Here is a 24711-nt window from a genome sequence, read left to right on the forward strand (position 1 = left end):
TCGTGAACAAACAAAATTTGCTAGTTACTTTGAGTTCCTAGTTTGATGATGATTATTTAAAAGCATGAAATATTTATTTATTGAATTACTTGTTTATTTTTTTATCCATTGCCTCCTCACCCGTTCATTGTTACTTTCTTAATCTGACATTTGTTTAAAATTTTGTACTGATCATTTGTATAATTATAGGGGTTAGTACAATATATGGCCGTTTGCATTTCCGCCGGGAAACAGAACCAATCCACGTCCATCCTCGTGTTCGTGTCGGCGTCCCGTCCAAAGCCGCTGTTAGCACTGATGCTAACCTCGCCGAGCTTCCGCTTTCCGTCGGCCAATGAGCGCGCCGTTCGCCGCAGTTTATAAACCCCGCAGGCTGAGCTCGGGTGGCGTGTGCTCGCTGTCGGTCCCCGCCGTTCTGTGATCCCCGGAACCGGAGCTGCGGTTCTGATCCACCACCACCGCGAAGATGTCGGCCCGGGTAAGACGCTTATCATTATTAACGTTAAGAGAAACACACACACACTCGTGCGGACCGTCGAATGCGGTTAGAAAACGGTAAAAATGTCCGACGTGTGTCGAGGAGGCTCGGCGCCGCGGCGACAGCGGGATTCGGCGGCGGCTTTCACGGGACGCCGCTTCGAACATGTAACCCGTCACCGGGGATCCATCCCATAAACACTGCACCATCGCCCCGGTCCGCCATCCGCGCCCCTCCCGCTATTGTCGCCCCTGTCAGCGCCTGCTAATCCCGGGCGTTGCGTGTCCTTGAGCCGACAACGGTTAAGCCTCCGTGAGCCCTGCATCTGACGTGACGGTCCTTTTCAAGGGTTTTCTGTGCGGAAAAGCGTGAACATCGTGTCAGAGCTGCCTTTCTCACTGGTGTCAGCATGATTCCCCCCCAGCACATTACACACACACACACACATAGACACACACCTCTGCTACTTTTCATCCTCATTCTGCAACGCCCTCCCACCCATCATTATCATTTTCATTATCCATCCATCCATCCATCCATCCATCCATCCATCCATCCATCCATCCATCCATCCATCCATCCATCCATCCATCCATCATCTACCACTTATCCTGCACTCAGGCTTGCAGAGGATGTGATTACAATTACTTTATTTTATTATTATCATTGTTATTATCACAGGTGGATCATGTCAGGTAATGTCAGGAAGCCCTGTAACATGCCAGCCCCCATCAAGCAGCTGGTTGGAGCAGAACAAACATGTTGTCCCCCCACAACCCTGTTTACCTCCCCCACACTGGAAGGACATTTGGCCCAAAGAACTCGTCCCTGCATCCTCTGGGGTGGCTGGAGAATCCCCGGCAGAAGGGGCTGGGCAGCCTGGCAGTCTGTGCCACTGCAGCGCTGATAAAACCTGAATCTGCCAGATTTGCAGCACTCACAATTGACCGATTTGCATTTTTTTCATGGTTGATGTTTCAAAAATAGAAATTCTAAGTGGGCTTTTGATGTCTGATTGGTCATGTACAAGCCATCGTGCTGCAGAGTGTTATTATGTGATAAGTAATGTGAAGGTGCAGACAACAAACATTTACCACGAGGACGACAAGATGTGAAATATGTGATAAAGCGAGAAGAAAAACAATTTCATTGAGTATTGAAATTTCAGTTTCAATACTCACTGAGTATTTCAGTAAGTTTGTGTCACACCTATTTAAAAAAAAAAAATAGGTGTGATGGTCCAAGAAGCCCTCAAAAGCAGGTCATCTGAAGGCCGTAACAGGTCTGTGACTTTCCCCTGCATGTAATGATTATAATAATAATAATAATAATAATAATAATAATAATAATAATACCCATAATCATAATAAAGTTATAAAAATACTTATTATTAATTATAATTATTCATTTATTGTTATTATTTAAAAAAACTGAAATTATTTGGTGGCACAGTGGTGCAGGGGTTAGCACTCTCACCCTGCAGCAAGAAGGTCCCTGGTTTGTTTCCCTTTCTGTGTGGAGTTTGCATGTTCTCCCTGTGTCTGCATTCGTCTGGTTTCCTGCCACAGTCCAGAAAGGTGCAGTAGGTTCATTGGAGACTCCGAATCGCCCAGATGTAGGAATCAGAGGATGAATGGTTGTTTGTCTCTTTATGACGTGCAAATGAGACAAGGATTGGTTTTTGGGTTTCTATATGTGGTCCTGTGATCGACTGCAATCAGTCCATGGTGAACCCTGCCTCGGATCCAATGACAGCTGTGAAAGGTGGGATACCCTGAAAGCAGGGTTTGTGTTATAAATAATGAATGTATGACAACATAAAGATTGATGATAACAATAAATGCCCCTGATGTTAACAGATTGCAAATGCGAAGGCGAAACAATTTTTTACACAAGAATGACTTCCTGCCCAAACACACAAAGATGTCCCTCCCAGCAGGAGGCTCACTGACAAATCACTTTAAAATGGTATGAAAACGGTCCCCAGAGAGAAATGACCTATGGCTTTAGATGGCTTTAGATATATCATCTAACCTTTCCTCGGACTGATTACTGGTCTGCATGGAAAATTAAACTGAACAAACAAATATGAGATCTATTCTGAATAACTGTAATCTGAGCGACTGTCTTCATTTCTTGGTTGAATACATGCTGAGCTGGAGGAGCTTTGTGTCATGGCTGGAACAAGAAAGTGGGTGTTGACTGCAGGCAGTCTGTGTGATGCCTTCTGATGCACCAGCACGCTGACCCTTCCAGCAAGGTTGTCCCATTCAGTTCTCGTCTTTAGGCTTATTTTAAAAAAAATGCTTGTGTTTCTGTGTGCTGATGTTAACAAGGTTATATGTCAACCAGGGCGTCAGACACCGAGTGGCTTTGCGCATTTGGTCCTGTCTAACAGTTATTTATATTACAAGATTTACCCTGATGTGACAACCTAACCTCACAGGCACTATTTGGGGAGGAATTCTCTTGAGATAACAAGATTATATAATAAAATATCAATCCTCTTTCCCATTGATTGCTACAACTGCAACACTTGTTCTTCTTAAATGCTGATGCCTTGATCATTTTTAAATAATTGCAATAATTGCAAATGCTTCTTTCTCTCTTACTGAATACAGTATATTGTTGGTTGTCATGGTGATGTAGAGGTTAGCACCCTCACCCCATAAAATAGAGGCTTTTTTTGCATGTGTGGAGTTTGTTTGCCCCCCCCCCCCTTCCCACGGCATGTGGGCTCTTTCTGGGTTTCCTGTCTTCCTCCTAAGGTCCAGAAACATGCAGATGGTCAACTGAAGACTCTATGAGGTCCTCTGACTGACAAGTTTGCTCCCGCAATGACATTTATGGATTGGCTCCAGCCCCACCATACAGTTAGCGAATGAACAAATGAATCATTTCATTACAATTGTTGCATTGGAATGCATTTTTTGGCTAAGGGCACTGAGGTGCAGATTCATTAAGCGGCCCTGAATCAAATTGAAATGAAACTTCATCTGAACCTTTTTATTGAAACTCCCTCTCCTCGGTTTGAATAGATTTTTCTTGCGCAGAATTGCTAATTAGCGCCTTCGAAAAAAACAAACACGATGTGGATCTGGGAGGTGCAGGGAGGCTTCCACTGCAGCATTTTTTTTATGGCGTTAGTGCTAACAATGTGACTGCTCGCTGTCTTGTGAGCGAGGTTTGTCACCTGGGGCAACGTCAACGGCACCGCTTCAAAGGTACACTCGTCACTTTTACAGCGATTATCCTAATCAAACCCTCTTTCCTGGTGTGACAGGTCATTATCCTGTTGAAAGAGGCCACTGTCTTGCTGAAGGGGTTAAATCGGTCTGACTGAGTGTTTAGGTGGGAGGAATGCATCGGCGATAACACCCACATGAATGGGAGGACCCACGATTTCCCGGCAGATCATTGTTTAATTAAAGCATCCCTCCTCACCCCCCGCCTGGCTTGCTTTTGTGGGTTGCCGCTGTGCAGACCCAAACACAGCTCAATGCAATGTGCACATAAATGAGCTGTAGCCACCTGCAACCCGCGTCGAAGGATCCCCGGTTTTCCTCTCCTGGCAGATGCAGACCGCTGAGAACACCCCCAAAGATCTTTATTTTTAGAGATGCACCGACCCAGTTGTTTCGCCCTCAAAATTCTGCCCTCAATCGCATCCGATGTTTACCCACTATCCTGTTTCATCAACGCTTAGGACCAAATACTCACCTACTGTCTGATAGAAAACATGCGCAGGTGTCCTTGTACCCAAATATATATTTATTCGCCTCATAATCCTATAGTTGGTCAGCTGTTAAAGCAAATAGTGAGTCTGTCACGGTGACACCTCCACAGCTGCATGAAGAATATCATAAGCCTGCTTTAAGATATCATTGCCTTGATTTGCGACAGGTAGTAAATGAATGAGCCGTGTGGTTTGGCTGAAAGAGAATTGTTCCAGAATGAATTTTGCATGAACCATCATATGCGAGCACATGTTCTGGTCTGTTGTGAAATCTGAGACGTGACAACTCCGTCCTCGTCTCAGTCATCAAGCGTGAGTCAAAAATTCTATGCGCCCCCCCCCCCCCCCGGCCACTGCTGACTCACAGTTGCCGATATAACCCCCCCCCTTCTCCTCCCCCTTCACATGTCTGTGTGGTGTTACCAAGCATCACATAGTCAGTCAGAACAACAGGAATAATACAGGGAGGTTTTATTTCCTTTTTTTTCTTTCTGATTGCCAATGGATTAGTGGTTACCAATCGGGTGTAAATACTCGGCTTGCCTTTGTGGTTGGGCAGTATCTGGCGGCAGTGGAATAAAGACGCAGGAGGTTGTTTATTATATTGCTGTATGGAAAAAGTTGTACCCCATAATAAAGGTCAGGACACGCAAGGAGGCGTGCATCACGTGGATGGGGTGTCACAAGTCAATTAATTTTGAATCAAGAGAGACTTATCAGCAGTTGTTTGAATGTAAATACCGATTTAACTCTCTGGTTGGTGCGTGAATCCTTGTCGCCACATCTTACGTGTTCCATGATAATCTTGGACCAGAATCATATAACTATGAGTGCTACAGTTATCATGAGATCATTTATCTCTGTCGTACCCAACCTCACCATGTCTCTATCACATGCTAGCTTTCTATCACTGTCCCACCGGTCGAGACAGAAGGCTGCCGACATTGAGCTCTACAATTCTGAACAAGTCTGCCCGGTAACAGGCACTTTTTCCTCACCGCTATGACCAAGTGCTTGCTCATGAGCGAGTGTTGGGTTTCTGTAAGTCCTCTTTAAGTTGCCCTCCAGACTTGCTCTTCATGGAAAGTGTCATCAGACAACTGTGTTGCGATTTGACTCTTATATATTTTAAGACACACGCATACACACTGAAATGTACACTTTGTGCCATTAAATTAAACGATCGGATATTATCCGCTACATTTGCTTAATCATGTCCCTGAAGAAATCAAAAGGTTTTCATCACATTGATGTTACTGTCTAGTAAATCAAACTACAGTGCAGGGATGGCGCTCATTGATTTGCATTTGTGCGCCTCGCCACGGAACTGGAGATGCCCATGAGATTCCCTCCCGAACTTCACAGAATCTCCAGCAGTTCAGGAAAAAAAATCAATGTCTCTATATATACCTTGGCTATTTGTCAAATGGTGTTAGTAGCAGTTTGGTGACTCAAGAGTAGATGACAGCCTTTCAGCTTTGAAATGTGGCCATGAATATTTCATGACTTTGATAATTAGGGAAGCTTTCAGTGACTAAAAGCTTCTAGGTGTCGGTGACGGTCACCCACGGGTTGCATCGAATGCCGTGGTTTCCGGGGGTCGGCGTGCAGACCAGCTCTACACTACGCATCTTATAAAACACAATATCTACACTGCAACTGGAGAGTTTCATTGATAATTCCTGTGTAGCCGCGATATCATGTCCATCTTGACAACTGTAGACACGTTTACTGTCTAAAATCAGATATGAATCCTTGTTGGATGCAAATCTCCTATTAATCTTCGTTTTGTTTTCTTGCATTGTCTGCTAATTTCATTATATTTTTCCTTTTCAAAAAATCAGATTTCCTTGATTCTGTTCCCGTTAAAGCCCTCTGGGTGCAGTTTGCTGCTTTTCTCGATTTAGCATCACGGGCTATGTAGCGCTTTCTGTCTGACACGGCATTTTCATTAAAACGTGGTCATCATCTTTCAGATTAACGTGAGTAAATGGCGCCGTAGATCAATCCACTACCTCGTTTCACTCATCAGCTAAATGCTGTTTTAAAAAAATTCGACAGAGCTCCCTCCTAAATCTCAGGCAGCCGGAGAGGAGTGGTTAGTGCCTGTTTGTTTTTCCCCTCACCAGCTTCCTGCAATCACGCCATTAGTATTAGCCGAATTGGACGACCAGCATAAAGCATCAGAACTACTTATCTTCGTGTTGATATTTTTGCTTCTGTGATAAATTCACCAGCTCTGCATGCAGTTTTCTCCGAGAGCCTCCTTCTTCCTCTGCATCTCGCCTCCGACCTCTTGTCAAGCCTCCGCAGCCGTTTGATTGACGATTGTGTGCCTGGATCGAATTTGCAAGCCGCCACCATCCGTTTTTAATTCAAGTGAACTATTGGCAGTAATCTCTCTCTCTCTCACTCCCCCTCTCTCTTTCAGTCACTTTTTCTCTCTATTTTATGGTTTCCTGCTTATTCATCCTCAGAGCTTTTCAGAAATCTAAGAATCAAATCAAAGTGCTGTGTCACAGTCACTACATGCTCTGTTATTAAGTCAATATGTACGTCAGTTTTCCCTTGTCAAGGCCATTATTGATTATAAGCACTGTTAATAAATGAAGGAATATTTTTGCAAGGCATGCAAAACATCCTGTTCTATTATAAAATAAAAAATAGAAATGACTGGATTTTTCAATGCTTTTTTTGAAAACCTCAAAAAATAAGAGACCAACATTTGCAATATGTATTTGTTAGGTAAAGATTTAGTTTGGATTATGATTTTCTTTTTAAAGTAGTAAATAATGATCTAGTTGTTCCGATCAGGATAGACGCAGGCGATGACGTGGGAATATATGTATGGCCTTGACGGGTGCGTATAAATGGTTTCCTCCCCATTTGGAAATCTGAACAGGTTTTACTACATTATTATAATCACTTGGAATTAGGCTGTGGAATCAGTTATACAGCAAATACTCTGGGTCACAATATCAAAAACACTCAGGCAGGATTTTGGCTCCATTTTTCCCTCCGGTGGACAGAAGAGGAGACGTCATCCGGCTGTGTGTATCGTCACTGTTGAAGCGTAAATGCAACGGACACAAGGCCACGACGTCACGTCTTGTCAGTGTGTTTAGAGTCGCTTTTACTTCGAAGCCTTTACATTAAATGCACTCGATTGTAAATCTAATAAAGGAACTGGCTTGCTTCGGGTCTGTAAATAATCCCCCCCCCCAAAATGTTATTGTATGTCTAAAAGATTGATATCTCAGCAGAGTTTATGACTTCTTAGCAAAAATTGCTGCTTTTGCTGCCGAAGTTTATGTGGCATATTTATTTTAATAGGACCAATGCGGATGTGCTCTCAAGCTGAACACAATACAAGTGATGTCACCGCCGCTTGATGCCTGCAGAGCAACAGGACGTGTGTGTTACAATCTATCGGGCGCCTTGATGCAGTTCATTGATACCCAAAGTGATAAACAAGAGGCCGGCTGTTTGAGTCTGAGCAATACACTTCCTGTCAAGTGTATTGTGCAGCTATGAACTGTCATAATTTTGTTGGTCGCTGAGCTCCGGGCAGATTGTTATGCAAAATGAAAACTCCCACGAATGTTGCGGTGTGTCTCGGGGCGGCCAGATGCTCCACTCACTTCAACCAAACCTTGTTATTACAGTGTGTTTATGTGATTTCCTGCGACGTTGTTTTACGTTGTCTGCTCGAGCATGTCTGATCCCGACAATCCGAGCATTCCTGTTAACACGTGTGTGTGTGATATCACAATCAAAAGATATTCAAGTATGCGCACGGTTGGCTTGACTGGTTAAAAATGTTAAAAAGACCAGAGGGAATGTTCACAGCATTCCCCTCGATGTAACCTCGGGAATGTTTACATTCTCACCTGTTAACAACTGACACTCGTTCATCTCTTCACGGTAAGACATGATATCAATAAGGGGAATAAAATACAGACATATTTTATAGACAACATGGCATGGCAGTATATACAACCCGTCCCGTCACGACATGCAAAACAAGATTTAGGGTTTACATTGCAAATATAAAAATAATTCTGCATCTGTTTGGTTTGGTTGAATTGAATATTGAAAATATTGAAATATTGAATATTGAAAAGCCCTATCTCTGGCTGTGTTTGTGTGTGTTTGTGTCGTGTTATAGCAGAGAATGCAACATTAGTGCACCCGTCTTCCACTACCATTGCTTTCCAGCCCCTAAACTCCTCCTGCTGCCTTCCTCCCACTCCGCCTATGAACACACTCACACACACACACGCACACACCCTCTCAAGTCCTGTGTTCTGTCCCTCCTCTCTGCTTGCCTTCGCTGGTGCCCACAAGGTGGTAATATTTTTCAAGGTATGTATGAGTGTACGTATACTCACCCCTTCAAATATCGGAATGAGCCTCCACCCTCCCCTTCACGTTGGAGAAATGCACTGTTTCTGCCTGAAAGCTTGCCCCAGCGGCGCCCTGACTCAAGACCTGCATGCGTAGAACGAGAGTCGGGACTCATCTTGGAATCAGAACCTGCATGGCACAAGCAGAATTTAAAACAAAGCCGATATGTAATGGTTTGTATATTTTTTGTGAAGGGGACGTCTAAACTTTTCCTATTTTATTCAATCACTTTTCTTTTTTTCTCTCTTTTTTTTTTTTCTTTTTTTTGTTAATGAGCCATTTTAAATGATCCGGGTTTAGAAAAATACATTTAAAAAAAGCGACACCTTTTATCGGAGGTGACAGGCAGTCAGACAAGTCTTTAAAAATAACACACCAATGGAAAGAGATGTCATAGTCAGAGAGTGAGTGAGGTGATAATTCATTGTTCTCACCAAGGAAATTGAAAAGATATGATTGATTTATTTTCCTTTTTTCTCTGCCAAGTATTCCATTAATGGCGAAAAAAGAGTGACACCCCATGTTGACACGCTGGGGTTTGGTCTTATCCACCAACAGCCAGTGACTTTCACTTTTTGTTCTTGAACTAAGATTGGCCTGTCATGCTACGAATTAGCAATGCTAATTTGTTTACACCCCCCTCTGCTCTCCAAGCCGTCCTTCTGGCATTGTCTCTTCCCAATCGAGGGGGGGGGGGGTTTATCACACCTAATGATATCCGGGCCTGACTCAGAGCCAGAATGACTCCATAAAAATCCTGAGCGGTGCGTGGCCTACCTGCACCGCCTGCGTGTAATTGTTTGACACAGCTGAATAGGAATCAGAAGCAGAGACGTTGACCTACGAGCGCCCAATGGTGGGACAGACGATCTGGCACTAATGTTTTATAACACTTTCTAACAGTGTGACCTTCACTCCCTGCTGAGGGACAGCGCCTCTCGGGCCTGTGATTAATCCACAGCAGCGGGGTTCGCGGATTGTTTCCGTGGATACCGGTTCACTGCAGACTCCGCAGGGATGAGCAGTGGAATCTCTTTGTCAGGCGAACCGATAACTAACTAGGAAAATCATTAAACATCTGAAATGAATCCATCAAAGCTTGCTTAGATATTTAATCAAACAGAAAAATACTGAAAGCTGTTTTACAATATCTTGTCTTAATCATATCCAGCCGGTTAATAATGTTCCAAATATGGCTGCCAGATAGTTCAAGACCATCCGCCAGAGACGTCGCTCGCAAAGATATTAGTTATCACTGCTGAATCACCTCCTCCCATCGCTGACAAATCACTTGATTTTGCGAATCGCTGGTTCTGTTTCCTCGGAACCCTCTAACCATCTTTTTCCACAAATGGATGCGTGTTTGCCGCACTCTCAGTTCCTACCGCCGACAATATAAGTTTTCTTGAATAGATATGAAAAAAGTAGGTCATCGGAGGGGGACAAGACGATATGAATAAAGTATGACCTTCGATTCCTCAAACGCATATTAGACTTTTGAAGCATTTTCAATGTTCCTTACATTTCGCCTTATATCTGCTTTTTATTTAATCTAGTGGTCTCAGAAGGCCTGATGAGATTGGCCATGGAGTTCCGACGTATTACATCTTCACCTGTGCAATCAGACCAGACGAAAATGGCAATAAATAAAATCCACGGGAGTTATTTTGATGAAATCTGTATCTTTTCATGAATATATCGAGTTAAAGTCGTAGAGTAATCTGCTTTATCGAGAAAAAAAAAATGCATGTGTTTTATTCCTTAATAAGATCCAAGTGTGATATCATGTAATTTTTTTTTTTTTCACAAACAACCAAAAAAAAAAAAGCTCACGAGGAGCGTTTGGCCGCCTGGTGCCGATCGGAGATGCCGTGTACGCAATTGAATTCCCTCAAGCTGAATTCAAGCGCAGGATGGAGGGGAACGATACTCGCCGTGTCGAGGGCTTTTCATGATGTGGTCCTCTTCAGTGCCACTTCCCTGTTTATTCCCACCTGGGCTCGGCGGCGAATGGAAATCCTTGACACAAAACACTTCAGGAGGGGAAAAGCGCTCTACATGCGTGATTGGGTCAGGAGTCTCTGCTCCAAATGCGAAGCCATGTAGAAGAGAGGGTGTTTGTTGAGGGACGTAAGAAAAAACAAAAACAAAGATAAGATTTTGAATGTTTTTGTCTCCTTGTCTGTCTCCTCACAGACCATGCAAGCGGCTCGATGCCCGACAGACGAGCTGTCGGTGACAAATTGTGCAGTGGTGAGCGAGAAAGACCTCCAGTCGGGGCAGTGAGTATTGCTGTTGAGTCCCGCTGATGGTTTTTTGCAGATGTTTACGTGTGACTTTTTTCCAGAGGGTCAGATTCCATAATCTGATATAACGCTACAAGATTTCCATGTGTGATTATCCAGATTATCTGCTTTATGTAAAAACACGCTCATTTGGAGTGGATCGCTTATGTAATACAAGTTTACAAACTGTTGCTTTCATAACTTTTCATGTTGAAGCAGAGATATGTTTTTTATACAATATATAATAATATTACATAAACAATACGTTGGGTTGAAATTAAAAAAAAAACAAAACAAAACAAAAAATTTGATAAATGCTCTGAGATTGGGAACTGTTATGTTGATGTTGTAAGTCTTTGCAGCGGTTTGCTTCCTGGCTGGATAATTTATGGTTGTAAAGTTTGAATAACAGTGAAGCAGCTTTACAAGCTGACAAAGAAGGAACTCTTTTAAAGTGATGTTATACTGATGTAATGCTCCTGATTGTGTTATTACACTGTAATTGTAATTTTTTTTTGTTTTTTTTTTAGACACGTGACTGTGAAGACGTCCCCCAACCACAAGTTTGTGTTTACAGTCAAAACCTACCACGCAGTTTTGCCTGGAACAATTGCCTTCAGCCTGCCGCAGGTACGCACACACACACACACACACAAACACACACACACACACACACACACACACACACACACACGCACACACAGTGGCTATGACTCTGGTGATAGACTGGGTGTCCCCCCAGTTGTTCGAATCCCACCCCCCCATGGCTACATGCCGAAGTGCCCTTGGGCATGGCCTCCAAAGTCACACCTAATGGCCTGGTTATTTCCTGGCATGGCAGCTCTGCCGCCATCGGTTTGCTACATCATTTTCCATAAGATGTAATAAATATCGGTTTGAAAAAAATCTCCTGAAAGTAATTTTTTTTATGTCACCCTGCCACCGACGGACTGAATTTTTTATTTTATAGCTGCTGACTTGGCCCTCTTATTTCTCATTCCTGTCACTCCTTTGTTTATCTCTCAGCGAAAATGGGCGGGTCTGTCCATTGGCCAGGAGGTGGAAGGTAAGGACTCATCTCACTCTACAAGAGGACCATCTATACAGCTGAAATTGGCTAAAAAATTGGTGCAGTGGTTAGCGCTTCGGCCTCCGGGTTCTCTGGTTTCCTCTAGTTAATTTGAAAAAATTGGGAAAATTGCCCTGAATGTGTGAGTGAAGGGTTGTTGTTGTATCTGGCCCTGCGATTACCCCACTTCTCGCCCGATGACAGCTGGTGATAGCTGGTGATAGCTGGCCCGATGATAGCTGGGATCCCTTGCGACCCTGAGTGCAGGATAAGTGGCAGAAGATGGATGGATGGATGGAAAGGTGGCTTGGAAGTAGAGACTCCGAAAAATTTTCAATATACCGTAATTTCCAGACTATTGAGTGTATTGCGCACCGGAATATAAGCCGCACCGGCTATAAATAACTATATGTGTACATCCATAAGCCGCAGGAATCAACGTTGTAACATATATTGACACAGAAACATTTTTTTTACTTTTAATTTAATACATACCACAAATATGTACTGGAAATGCTTTTTTCCTATCAGTGCCTGTAACACGGCCAATGAAAATGATTAATAATAAATAACACAAGGAAAAATCTATCTGTCCATCCATTTTCAATCCCCGCTTTGTCCTACTCAAACTGATAGCTATCCTCGTCTTGTTCCTGCGTACTAAATCTAATAAAGTCGTCTTCTTCAGTGCCGGAATTGAACATCCTCAGAATTTCATGATAATTTCATTGGTCCGATGTGACGGGCTAAATGTTTTGGTGGCATGAAGCTCATTAGCCCCAAAAAATCCATAAATTAGGCGCATCATTGTTAAAGCTACAGTGTTCAAATATTGTGAAAAAGGAGTGGCTTTTCGGAAAATTACAGTAACCCTTAAGCAATAGTCATGACAGAAATAATACCACATCCATTGAATTGTAAAATGAAATGAGTCTCCCTTCAGCTATTTTTCATCATGTTTTGTACAAATAGAAGTTGTGACATTACCGTCTGTCAATCAAGAGAATTTCATAAATATTATACAATATTCATAAATATTCATATATAATTATAATGTTACTAAGATGCAGTCTGATAACCTTTTTTAATATAAGAAAAAAAAAACGTTGTTGTAAAAAAAGAAAAATGAATTCTTTCCCTGAATTCTTGTAGTGTCCAACTACAACTTTGACAAGTCCAAGCAGTGCATCGGCGCCATGACCATCGAGATCGACTTCCTGCAGAAGAAAAGCACCGACTCCTCTCCCTACGACTCAGACAAGATGGCGGCCGAGTTCATCCAGCAGTTCAATAACCAGGCCTTCTCTGTCACACAACAGGTTTTTCCCTCACACGCACACATGCACACACACACACCTGTGCTCAGTCACTGTCACCGTTTGATTTTGTTCTGACGGATTTATTGCAGCTGCTTGCCTTTCTGTCTGTGCATCTCTCAGTTGGTATTCAGTTTCTGCGACAAGCTTTTTGGCTTGGTGGTGAAGGACATCGAGGCGATGGATGCCAGCATCCTCAAAGGAGAGCCGGCCTCTGGGAAAAAACAGCAGAAGGTACCATCTGGATCTTAATGGTTAAATGAAGTTTTCTGTGCTATCAGAATCAGGCAGAAGAACAAATATGAAGTCCTTACATAACACTGATAAACATATTTCAGAAAAAAACATCACATCCAAGATCTTGTCTAAAGTGGTTTTAATTCAATACATCTTTTTTTGGGCAGATCGATATTGGCCTGATGATTGGTAACAGCCAGGTGATTTTTGAGAAGGCAGAGAGCTCATCCCTCACACTTGTTGGTACGTTTCCTTTTTATTTTATTTTATTTTATTTTATTTTATTTTATTTTATTTTATTTTATTTTATTTTATTTTATTTTATTTATGTATTTTTAATTTTGTTTTATTTTTTGAAAATCTGTTTAACAGAGATCCCCTAAATCTCGCCTTGGGTTGCGTTACCATTTTTTTTATGTTGGCATGTGTTACCTTAAGGTGTAAAAGAAGTGAAGAAGTCGGTCTTTTCCACTGTGACTTCTGTAAGGTCAAACTGTAAAACTTGTATTGATGAGTCTTCGTTATTTCCCCATTCCACCACTGGGTGACAGTATCTGCACGTCTTCCACAAGACGAACACAGACGGCTGCATTCACAGGCCTGAATCTCCTCTTGCCCTAGCATTGGAAATATTTGCTTTTTGTTAAAAAAAAAAATGATAAAGTACAATTTGACTGACCCTCATATACCAGAAAAAATACTTTTTTACGCTTCATTTCAATCTAGGGAACTGTTTTGCTGGTATTTTACTCCCAGGGCAGCATGTTGGTGAATGTTAGCAGGAGGGCCGTGACCCTGAGTGTGGGATAAGCCGTACGGCTGTATAATTTATCTCCTGAGCTTACACAGATTTCTACAGAATATATGGTAAATAGTGTTCAGGCTCACTCTTAATAACATGGTGCACAGCCTGTAGGCGCCTCACATAAAAAAAAAACCAACTATGTTTTTATCTATATTTTATCCACAAAACAGGACAGTACCGATCCATTCTTGTCTTGTCAATGGGAACTGAATTTACCATTATGAGTATTTTTCAATACTCAATTACACAAGCATTCCCTTAGGTGTTTTAACGTTTAAGATTTAACAAGTATTAATCTGCACATACAAACTTAACAGAAAGTACATTTCTGAGATGTATCTTCTTCTGTTGTTTCCAGGGAAGGCCAAGACCAAGGAAGCACGACAGACGATTATCAACCCGGACTGGAACTTTGAGAAGATGGGGATCGGAGGTCTGGACAAGGAGTTTTCTGACATTTTCCGCCGAGCCTTCGCTTCCCGAGTCTTCCCCCCCGACATTGTGGAGCAGATGGGTATGTTGAGTCCTTTTTCTTCCCCCCCATATCTCCGCAGCGGCTTTTGAATGTCTATGAGTCAATCTTCTCCTTTTAGATAAAATGTGCTGATCACTGATTTTGTATAAATGAATTCATAACTTACCATATTACTAAAGTTTAACGCAAAAACAGGCACAGGTAGGAGAGCCAGGTCGCAGTACCACGGCCTGCTTGGGATTTAGCTCGATGGCTTAAATGGGGTTAAGCAGATCTGCGAAACCCGGGTTCAGTAATTGGTCAGCCAAGAAAAACCAATGGCAATCTGCTGTCTTCCTGCTGTCTTCCTGCTGACACCAATGAATTCACTTTGAATGTTGTTCCGTCTAACAATGTTGGGTTTCTTAGGCAATTGGGTAGTGACACATGTGATCGCAGCTTTTCTTTTTCCCTCTTTTTCAACTCGTCCAGGTTGCAAGCACGTGAAAGGCATCTTGCTCTTCGGACCTCCGGGCTGCGGTAAAACCCTCATGGCCCGGCAGATCGGCAAGATGCTCAACGCACGTGAGCCAAAGATTGTCAACGGGCCTGAGATCCTCAACAAATACGTGGGAGAGTCGGAGGCAAACATCCGTAAACTGTTTGCTGAGGCAGAGGAGGAGCAGAAGAGGGTAAGGGTTGCTCTTCTGTATTTATCTGTTAAAAACAAACAAATATTGATAATTCATCTCAATCTGTGGCTAGCTTGGAGCTAACAGCGGCCTCCACATCATCATTTTTGATGAGCTGGATGCCATTTGCAAGCAAAGAGGCACGGGTGCAAGCAGCACTGGCGTGCACGACACCGTGGTCAACCAGCTGCTGTCCAAGATCGACGGTGTGGAACAACTGAACAACATCCTGGTCATTGGTAAGCAGGGCGACGGTCAACTGATCGATCTCCCCATTGAAACAACTTTATGCTTTTTGTTCCCACAACTGCACTTTGTCATGTTATTACAAGTGGCCCTGATTTCAATATGTTATGGTAATTAAAAGTTCACCAGTTTCCAGGAAATATCTTGTAACTAAGTCTTTGGTGGTTTGATTTTTGATTTGTTTTCCCTTTCCATGCACATTTAGTTACCACAATGTTTTTAGTTTCACTGTAAAACCGGTAAGGTCTTGAAAATGTAACCTGCGGTGTTACCCCCTTTCAGTTTACTTGCAAGATGTTTTCATTATTATTATTATTATTATTATAATAATTACTATTTGTTCCTTTACTTATCTGTATAAATTCCCTACCAACCGATCATCCCTTGCGCTGTCGGTTCTCGACAGGAATGACCAACAGGCCCGACCTGATCGACGACGCCCTCATGAGGCCCGGCAGGTTTGAGGTCAAGATGGAAATTGGTAATCACGACTCAATTGCTCAAGATTAATCCTTGAAATATGAAGTTGTAGTATTTGTTTTGCGACAAACCAAAAGCCAATACACGTGAAATTCATTGGAGCATATTTAAAAAATGCACTCTTCCCGTGTCATTTCATCCGCAGGTCTTCCCGATGAGAAGGGCCGTGTTCAGATCCTGACCATTCACACCAACAAGATGCGAAGCTTCAACCTGCTGGCTATCGACGTCGACATCCCGGAGCTGGCATCCGAAACCAAGAACTACAGCGGAGCGGAGCTGGAGGGGCTGGTCCGGGCGGCGCAGTCCACCGCCATGAACCGACACATCAAGGTCACTTGGCAGTCGTCATGGTTACCGCCGTGCTGCAAACATGAAGCGTGAATATTCGTTGGCGATGATACCGCTTTAAATGCAATCCCTAAACTGGAATCAATGGAAAATCAATTCTTTTGGGTTTGTTTCGCACTTCTGATGTGTGATTTTCCACACGCGGGCAGACCGTGGCGTATCGATCAGTATCATCCAAGAGGTTTTTGAAAATGTTATTCATTTTTCTTAATGTGTCTTGACTTTTTCAGGCAACATCCACAGTTGAGGTAGACATGGAGCGGGCGGAGAAGCTGCAGGTCACCAGGGCCGACTTCTTGGGCTCCCTCAACAACGACATTAAACCCGTACGTATCTGGAGGGGATTTATTGAGAGTTCACGTTCCCTGACAGCCGCTCAGTCCCGGCGCCTCAAACTTTCTCTTGCACCTCTCAGGCATTCGGTACGAACCAGGAGGATTACTCCAGCTACATCATGAATGGCATCATCAAGTGGGGAGACCCCGTCTCGCTTATTCTGGATGACGGAGAGCTTCTGGTGCAGCAGACCAAGAACAGCGATCGCACGCCGCTTGTGGCCGTGTTACTGGAAGGTAATGAATCTGAGCATACCTCGAACAACTATTAAATGTCTTATACAATAGGGGTGTAACTAGTTCCAAGTACAAGATGCAAAAGTTTTTTTTTTAATTTGATGTAGAAAAAAGAATAAGGTGAATAAGAAAAAAAAACCTCCACAAAAGTTAAAAAATGAAAAGAAAACTTTCCAAAAAAAGATCAGAACGAATGAATTTTACATGAACTCCCCTTGACAGAATTTGCGAGAGATTCTATAGGGAATTGTTGAAGACTAAAGGGGAAAAAAAGGGAAAAGATAAGATATTCATGAACCAAGGCTTCTCCGGTGGATTGAAATGGAAAAACCGGTATACTGAATTTCACACGAACTGCCTTAAAAAAATGGATTAAAATGAGACGGTTGCAGGAAATCACCAAGATATGTGTGGGAAATGACCCAATTATAAGAAAAAAAAAAAAAAAAACAAGCCAATTACAGCAAAATACGATAACCAATTGCCGATGTGCAGATTTCCTGGTCTGGGTTTCAAAGAACAGCCTGCAGATCCAGTGCAGTGCTGCGATACTTCCAGTGGCACTGAGCTTATGAAATATGGAGGGAGAAACTGCCTAAAGCACAGAAATAGCTTCCAAACTGTTACAGCATTCAAGAGCATAAACGTCTTATGTTGTTTTTATGTTTTTGTGCTTAAATATATCATGAGAGTCCTGACCCTGACCGTGTATCGACCATGTATCGATGCTTTCATGCTTACGTCCATACTACACCTGCCTGGGGGTGGAAAGGTATCATGTGAGATGCCCCAAACGTTACCTCGGTGAATTGCTGTAAATGTTCCCCCTCCTGATGCACTCCCAATTCCAGGTCCGCCACACAGTGGGAAGACGGCCTTGGCGGCTAAGATTGCAGAGGACTCCCAGTTCCCCTTCATCAAGATCTGCTCTCCGGACAAGATGATCGGAAGCTCTGAGATCTCGAAGTGCCAGGCGATCAAAAAGGTGAGAGTTTGCAATGTTTCGCCATCGAGATGAGATGACCTTTGGTTATTGAGATTACCTTTGTCCACCGGCTCTGCGTTTCAGATATTCGACGACTCCTACAAGTCCCAGCTCAGTTGCGTGGTGGTGGACGACATCGAGCGCCTGCTGGACTACGTCCCCATTGGCCCCCGTTTCTCCAACCTAGTACTCCAAGCCCTGCTGGTGTTGCTGAAGAAAGCTCCTCCCAAGGTTAGAGCCCAATGATTAGAAAAAGATCAAGTGACAAATTGTTTCCTGGGAACTATTTTGTTAGCTAATCAACCAATTGATGGGGTAGTACAGTGTATTGCAGTATGGAAGTCCAATTGCAGTCAATTGACGCTATTGTATGACATAACATGTCTGTTTCGGGGGTGAAGGAGGGATGAGAACATTGTGTAGGAAGTTATTCTCCTTGTGGCAGAGAATGAAATCTCGTATTCTGGTAACTTCTGATAACTTCTGATAACTTCGGATAACAGCAATGAGTCTTGAGATGCAAGACTTTACGTAATGCAATCTCTGACAGGATAACAAGACTTTCACGGAATTGCCAGGCAAACACACAATAATGGATGGGGGATCGCCCTCGATCTATAATTCAACTTCCTGCAATTAATGAAACATCAGGGCACTGAACATCCATTAAGGCCGGGAGAAGATATAAAAGGCTGATTGGGTTTCAGCTTATTGAACACGAGTGGTTTCAAAAACAGGGTGATCTCTCTGGAGTCAAGCAGAGGAAACACACGTTATAATGACCATCACTGTTTTCTGTGATATATTTATTCTCAAGTGCTCGTTTTTTTCATTGCTGATGACAATGAAGAATTCAATAATTGAAAATTGCATGAATTTTGCATATTCTTATGAGATGAGAGGTGAGATGAGAACAACTTTATTAATCCCGAAGGAAATTGTCGTGCCAGAGTTTCAAGTAAAAAACATAACAGTAATAGATGATAGTAGAAAGGAGGAAGAATAAGAAATACAGTGAAATATGTATTGTCTTAACTGTTAGCAGTAACTACAAAACTATGTTTTATGTCTCATGAAAGCAAAAGTAATCGATTTGATTTTGTCTTACATGACCCAAAAATGTATGAAAACACACCGTGCCCCTGGTTCCTGCCTTCTTCTTCTTCTTTGGCGTATTAAATGATTGAACAGGTGACCTTGCTTTGTGTATAAATAATAAATCTTCTTCCACTCCCGTAACTGGCCACACGCTAGCATCTACTCAAAGAGACACAAAGGAAGCGGTGTGATTTCAAACGCGAGCAATTACTTCGTCCTGCAGGGTCGAAAGCTGCTCATTATCGGGACCACCAGCAGGAAGGATGTCCTGCAGGAGATGGAGATGTTGGATGCTTTCAGCACCACCATCCACATCCCCAATATCTCTACAGGAGAGCAGCTCGTGGACGCTCTGGAGGTATAAACATACACGCAATCAAAATCACTTATGGAGTGAGCGAGCGAATGCATGTGACGGATGTTCGCATTCATGTGCCAATTACGATAATGGCATCCGCGGACGCACTCCTGACTTACTTCTCGCTGTTTCTTTGTTGCGTCTCCAGCTTCTGGGGAGCTTCACTGATAAAGAACGAGCCAGCATCGCGCACCAGCTGAAAGGCAAGCGAGTCTGGATCGGCATCAAAAAGCTCCTCGTGTTGATTGAGATGTCGCTGCAGGTACGACACTCTGCCAAATTATAAATGTTGACAATATAAATGTCTATCAATATTCTTGAAAATGGGATATTCGGCTATGACTCATACTGGTATGAAGTGTAACCTCCCTGGTGCTTAGTGACTTGGTGACTAGTGAGAGCAGGGAGCAGATGGAGGAAAATCTAGAAAGATGATGAAGAATTTGTTGAGGAGAGAATTAGATGGAGGCAGGTGATAGGTGGTGGCGACCCCTTGATGGAAACAGCTGGAGGTAGAAGAAGAAGCAAAAGACACCAGCTCGTTCTTCCTCATTTTATTTGTTTGTTTGTTTTGTTTTACTCTTATAATTATGACCAGGCTGTTTGGACATACTCTCTTCTTTCTGCCCTCAGATGGCCCAAGATTACAGAGTGACCAAATTCCTGTCGCTGCTCAGAGATGAGGGGGCGTGAGTAAAAATCTCCCACGGCTATCATTTTACATCTTCATCACTGAATTTATTTATACTTTGCTTGAGTTTTTTTTTTTTTAATCCCTTAATCGTCTCATTTAAGTGAATCTTTATTGTGCTGTTAAACAGAATATATTTGCAATTTTGAGTAAAAAAAATGAGAGGAACACCCATAAAAAACATTGGAATTTCAATGTGCTGTTTAGAAATGCACTTTTGTGTTTGTTACCTTTTTTATTTTAACTTGAAAAGGCTATTTTTTTTCAAACATACACATAGACTGATTTGAAACCAGAAGATTTGCCTGAAGTGAAAGGGATGCCATAAAAACCAACACCCCTTTTCATGCTGGTGAATCAACACCTGAGACTGAAATACTCTGAGACCAAAGTTTATAATATTTGAATTCACCAACAAAACAGTTTGGATAATTGGAAACAGGAAGTGGATAAAGCAGAGGATCTTTTAAAAAGCTGCATTCTTGCTTTGTGAGGAAGAGGTATTCTGTTGGATTGCACACTAAAGGGAAAGAAAGGCTGCATGTTGCCTGCACATTTTATGTTTACATAACCGTCACTGGAACCCCGGTCAGTGCTGTCACTCGTATATACAGAGAGGGTCCCTGAAACAGGACTGCTGCTGTCTTTTCTCCGGCGCCCACTGACCGTTACGACTTTAATTTACCATCACCAGGTGGAACGATGGAGATCAAATCCGAATTTAAGCTGCCGGCTGCTTTCACTGCGCACGGGTCAGGTAAACTACAGACGGTGAGACTAATGATTTAGAGATGCGCAGATATCAGGTAGTTTAGCGCTTGTGCATTTAGGTATTTAGTCAGATTTTCACTTTAGTAATTTGATTATAATGGAATTTTGAAACAGCTGATGTGTGAAGCAAACTCAAGGTATCAGACATCCGAACTTAGGGTTCAAGCTCGCCGTGTTCTCTGTCCAAACACTAAAGCAAGACTATGTGACTTCTTCGAATAAGCTAATAGCTAAAAAGCTATTGCTAGCTAGCTATCTCTGTGACGGTAAAAAGTAAAAAAAGGAATTATGAAAAAATAAACAAACAAAATTCAGTTCTTGTAATATTCGATTGCGTGTCACTGATAAAAGCTAAAATTTCACAACTGAAGATGAATTTTCCTTTAATTGTCCCACAATGGGGAAATTTTAATCAATTGGAATATCAAGGTTAGCTCAAATAGCAACAAAGCTAATGTTAGCATCCAATTGAAAGAGAGAGATGAGGGAAAATGTCCATCAAGATTTATAGTCTTGCTTTAATATATAAAACTCTCCCCTTCACCCTCTCACCCTTTCACCTTCAATCACTCACTCACACCTTTTCACCACTAAAGTCTTTACGTTGTATTTACGTTTCTCCCTCCACTTTCTACTTCCCTGAAGAGCTTTATGTTATTGTCACATACTCTCTGTGTATATAAATGAAATAAAGCTATTTCGTCCTATTCAAATCATGAATCAAACTGATTTATTTCCTACAGAAATTACTACTTTTAAACCGGACGTACTTTTTCTACACAGTGGCCCTGCATGAGGGTGTCTCAATGAAAATTAAGAAAAGAAAATCTCAACATGATATATGAAAAACATGATGACCTTTACACTTCCTCCCCTTCACCCAGAAAAGCCACTGGCTACCGCCGTCCACCACGGCGATCCAAATACATAATCATACATTGTTTTGATGATTTGTCCAAGCAGCTGCTTTCCTTCCTCTGTTGGGATGGCCTGTTTCCTTCCTGTTACAAAGAAGGGCGGTCATCTTTGTACATAGGCAATACCTTTTCTGCTAAAAGTTAATAGATGTGATTTGTTAATGTCTTTTTTTTTTTTGCTAATTTGTTGTGATTCATGATTAGGGAAATCAGACTGCTATAGATGCTTTGTAAAATGTCATGTTTGTGTGTGTGTTGTCATTGATGTTTTGCGATTCGCCTCCTACTCAGGGCCTGAAAAATCATCACTTATTCCTGCGTTTTAATGTTTCGTTTTCTCCCAACTATTTAGCGATCGCAGCTTCTACGAATAAAAGGGGCGACGGAGAAGAATCTCACCATCGATAACCCGTACCTTGGACACACTGAGGAAGACGACATCTTCATCAGCATCCACTGATTCCTCTTGCCACCTATTTAAACACACACAAGGTCAAAGGGTCAATTTCAGCATGCTCCGGATGACAAAACCATAACCAACACTGTCACCCCCCTCTCTCCAACACCACCCCTGCCACACCTGTCGACATATCTAAAGCTACTGGGATTCGTACTGTTACAAAATTGTTATCTGTAAAGATTATTGCAATAGATGATCATGAGAATTGCTGTTTTGTGCATTGTGTGTTCATGAAAAAGGAGCCAGGTGTGCTTTTAGCTTGATGTATAGTACTTGTTGTATTTGTTGCACTTGTCCCCCTACAGGTAGTTATTGTCGGTGCACCCCCCATCCCCCTCCACACACACACACACATACACACACACACACACACACACACGCACACACACAAAAGACAGTAAATCCACTCAAAACAGTAACGAACCCTGTAGAGTATTTCCAGTATGAATCTATACTATGAATATGTAGTGGCTGTAAAGAAAAGAGACTGTTTATGTGTAAAGGTAACCCCTTTAAATATATATGTAACTTGTTCATGTTCTGTACATAGTATATACAAATAATCTATCAATATGTATCAATACCCCCCACCCCACTCCACCAGAAGAAAATCCATTGCAAGTGTGTTCGGTACTGTGGGGTAGTTGGGTCAGGTGGATAAAAATGAAATTACTGTCAAATTGCAAATGTAAGACTTAATAATCTTAAAAGGACATCCTGCTTGTTTTTTCCGGAGACTTGATTCTCGTGGGCTCTGAGTTATTTCCTCTTATGGAATTCTGTGTTTTAACCATCAGTGGACCAAACACTCCCATCGTTATTTGGCACTATATCAGTATAACTCTTCCTCCTGAATGTCATGGAGCTCTTTACTAGGTTGATGTTATTTTGAAAGTAAATGTTGGTTTGTGCGGCGTGCAGTTTGTTGTGCTCCAGCTAAAGTAGTGCGGTAACGTCAGTGTTAAAACCAGTCATTGAAAATACGATTAAAAAAATGGAAAATAAAATCCTGCACCTTTACCATGGAAAGAAAAAACACACAAAAAAATCTCAGCTGTTCTTGGCAGAAGTCTCTGCTTGTTTGCATGTGTGTGTGGCCTTGCTTTTTGAGCATGAACATGTGTGTCATTTCAGATTTAGACTATTAATGGTTAAGTTGCTTTCTTTTCCTCTCTGATGCCACGTGTTGAGTATTTATTGTCCAAGGTTCTTGTTTCGTTCAGAACATTAACAAAATGTGTATGTGTGTGTGTGTGTGTGTGTGTGTGTGTGTGTGTGTGTGTGTGTGTATGTGTGAGTGAATGTGTGTAAATACATATTAAAATCCAAATGTATTATTGCAATAAAAAGCACATATGCACAGCTGCTTCTGTAATTTTATTTTATTGTATTTATTAATTTTCTTTTTTGGCTTACCTATCTTGATATCTCTTGGATATCCAGATAACCAATAATTGTTTGTTTAATCCCAAATTGAAATTTAGGGTATTTGCTGGGATCGGCTGTCGATACATATGCACTAGACGTATATATGAAGCAATTAAAAAACAGTTCCATTATTACAAGAGAGGAAAGCGATGATAAGTGGGGCCCAATATCATGAAACAACAAACAAATTCTACATTAACTTAATAAAATTCATCAGTCTTGAGAACTATAGAACTGCTCAGATATATTCAGTACATATTAATATGCTTCCAGATGGTGTCCAGATGATGTTTCAGCTCCGAGCCAGTAAAGATGAAGTAAGAGGGTACAAATGCAAAACAAAGATACACATCTTGTTGTGTTGTATATGTTCTTTAAAAAAGGTCTGGCTCCAATAAAAAAGGCAATTGAAAATATCACGAGCGTTGCGAAACTCCCGTCATCCAAAAGGGAGTTTTCAGAAAGAAAGTGAGCACACATTTATCAGAAAAATACCAAAAAAGTTATCAAGGGAATTGAATAACAAAACTGTTTAGAAAGGTCCTGAGAGTAACCAAACACGTTTTTTTTATTCCATAAAAACAATTAGTGACGTGTTCTTATTCTATTTATACTTTTATGACCTTGAGCGATAACTCTAAGCAGGCCTCTTTCTGTCTCTGTTCAAATGTTTATGTTTTGACGCTTTCATAGGATGAAATAAATAAATCGATCACCATTAAAACCCACTCTTTGGCCGGAGCGTGATCTAAACAAGCTCCGGGCCGGAAATGTCCCTTTAAGCCTCCGCGCTCCCGGGATTATGCAAGAGTGAGCGGCGCGCCTCCTCCCGCCGCCGATAGAGGGCAGCACCGAGCGTCCTGATGAATCATCCC

General features: G+C 42.1%; 1 protein-coding gene across 2 annotated transcripts; it reads left to right on the plus strand.

The window, feature by feature from the left end:
* Positions 1-336: 336 nt before the first annotated feature.
* On the plus strand, positions 337-23770 carry LOC147220766 (vesicle-fusing ATPase). 2 transcript variants are annotated; one of them, XM_086170175.1, is made up of 21 exons: positions 337-478; positions 10818-10903; positions 11437-11536; positions 11933-11972; positions 13128-13294; positions 13415-13525; positions 13696-13771; positions 14692-14847; positions 15280-15479; positions 15553-15718; positions 16132-16206; positions 16351-16538; positions 16787-16882; positions 16972-17128; positions 17980-18113; positions 18198-18344; positions 19435-19569; positions 19718-19831; positions 20203-20258; positions 20955-21031; positions 22301-22438. In XM_086170175.1, the coding sequence occupies exons 1-20, from the start codon at positions 467-469 to the stop codon at positions 20983-20985; spliced, it is 2247 nt and encodes a 748-aa protein (XP_086026301.1). In that variant the 5' UTR covers positions 337-466; the 3' UTR covers positions 20986-21031; positions 22301-22438. The 2 variants fall into 2 exon arrangements, with proteins under 2 accessions (XP_086026301.1, XP_086026302.1); XM_086170176.1 differs by lacking the exon at positions 20955-21031 and having other exon boundaries at positions 22301-23770.
* Positions 23771-24711: the final 941 nt, after the last annotated feature.

Source organism: Fistularia commersonii, chromosome 23 (assembly GCF_037954325.1).
Source record: "Fistularia commersonii isolate RoL2024-O1a breed Wild chromosome 23, RoL_Fcom_v1.0, whole genome shotgun sequence".
In the NCBI taxonomy this organism is placed as follows: domain Eukaryota; kingdom Metazoa; phylum Chordata; class Actinopteri; order Syngnathiformes; family Fistulariidae; genus Fistularia; species Fistularia commersonii.

Bases quoted from the DNA above. Each gene is read 5' to 3' on its own strand.
- LOC147220766 (XM_086170175.1), top strand. The intron at 13,772-14,691 runs GTACGTTTCCTT...TGTTGTTTCCAG, and splicing joins CTCATCCCTCACACTTGTTG to GGAAGGCCAAGACCAAGGAA. The intron at 17,129-17,979 runs GTAATGAATCTG...TCCCAATTCCAG, and splicing joins TGTGGCCGTGTTACTGGAAG to GTCCGCCACACAGTGGGAAG.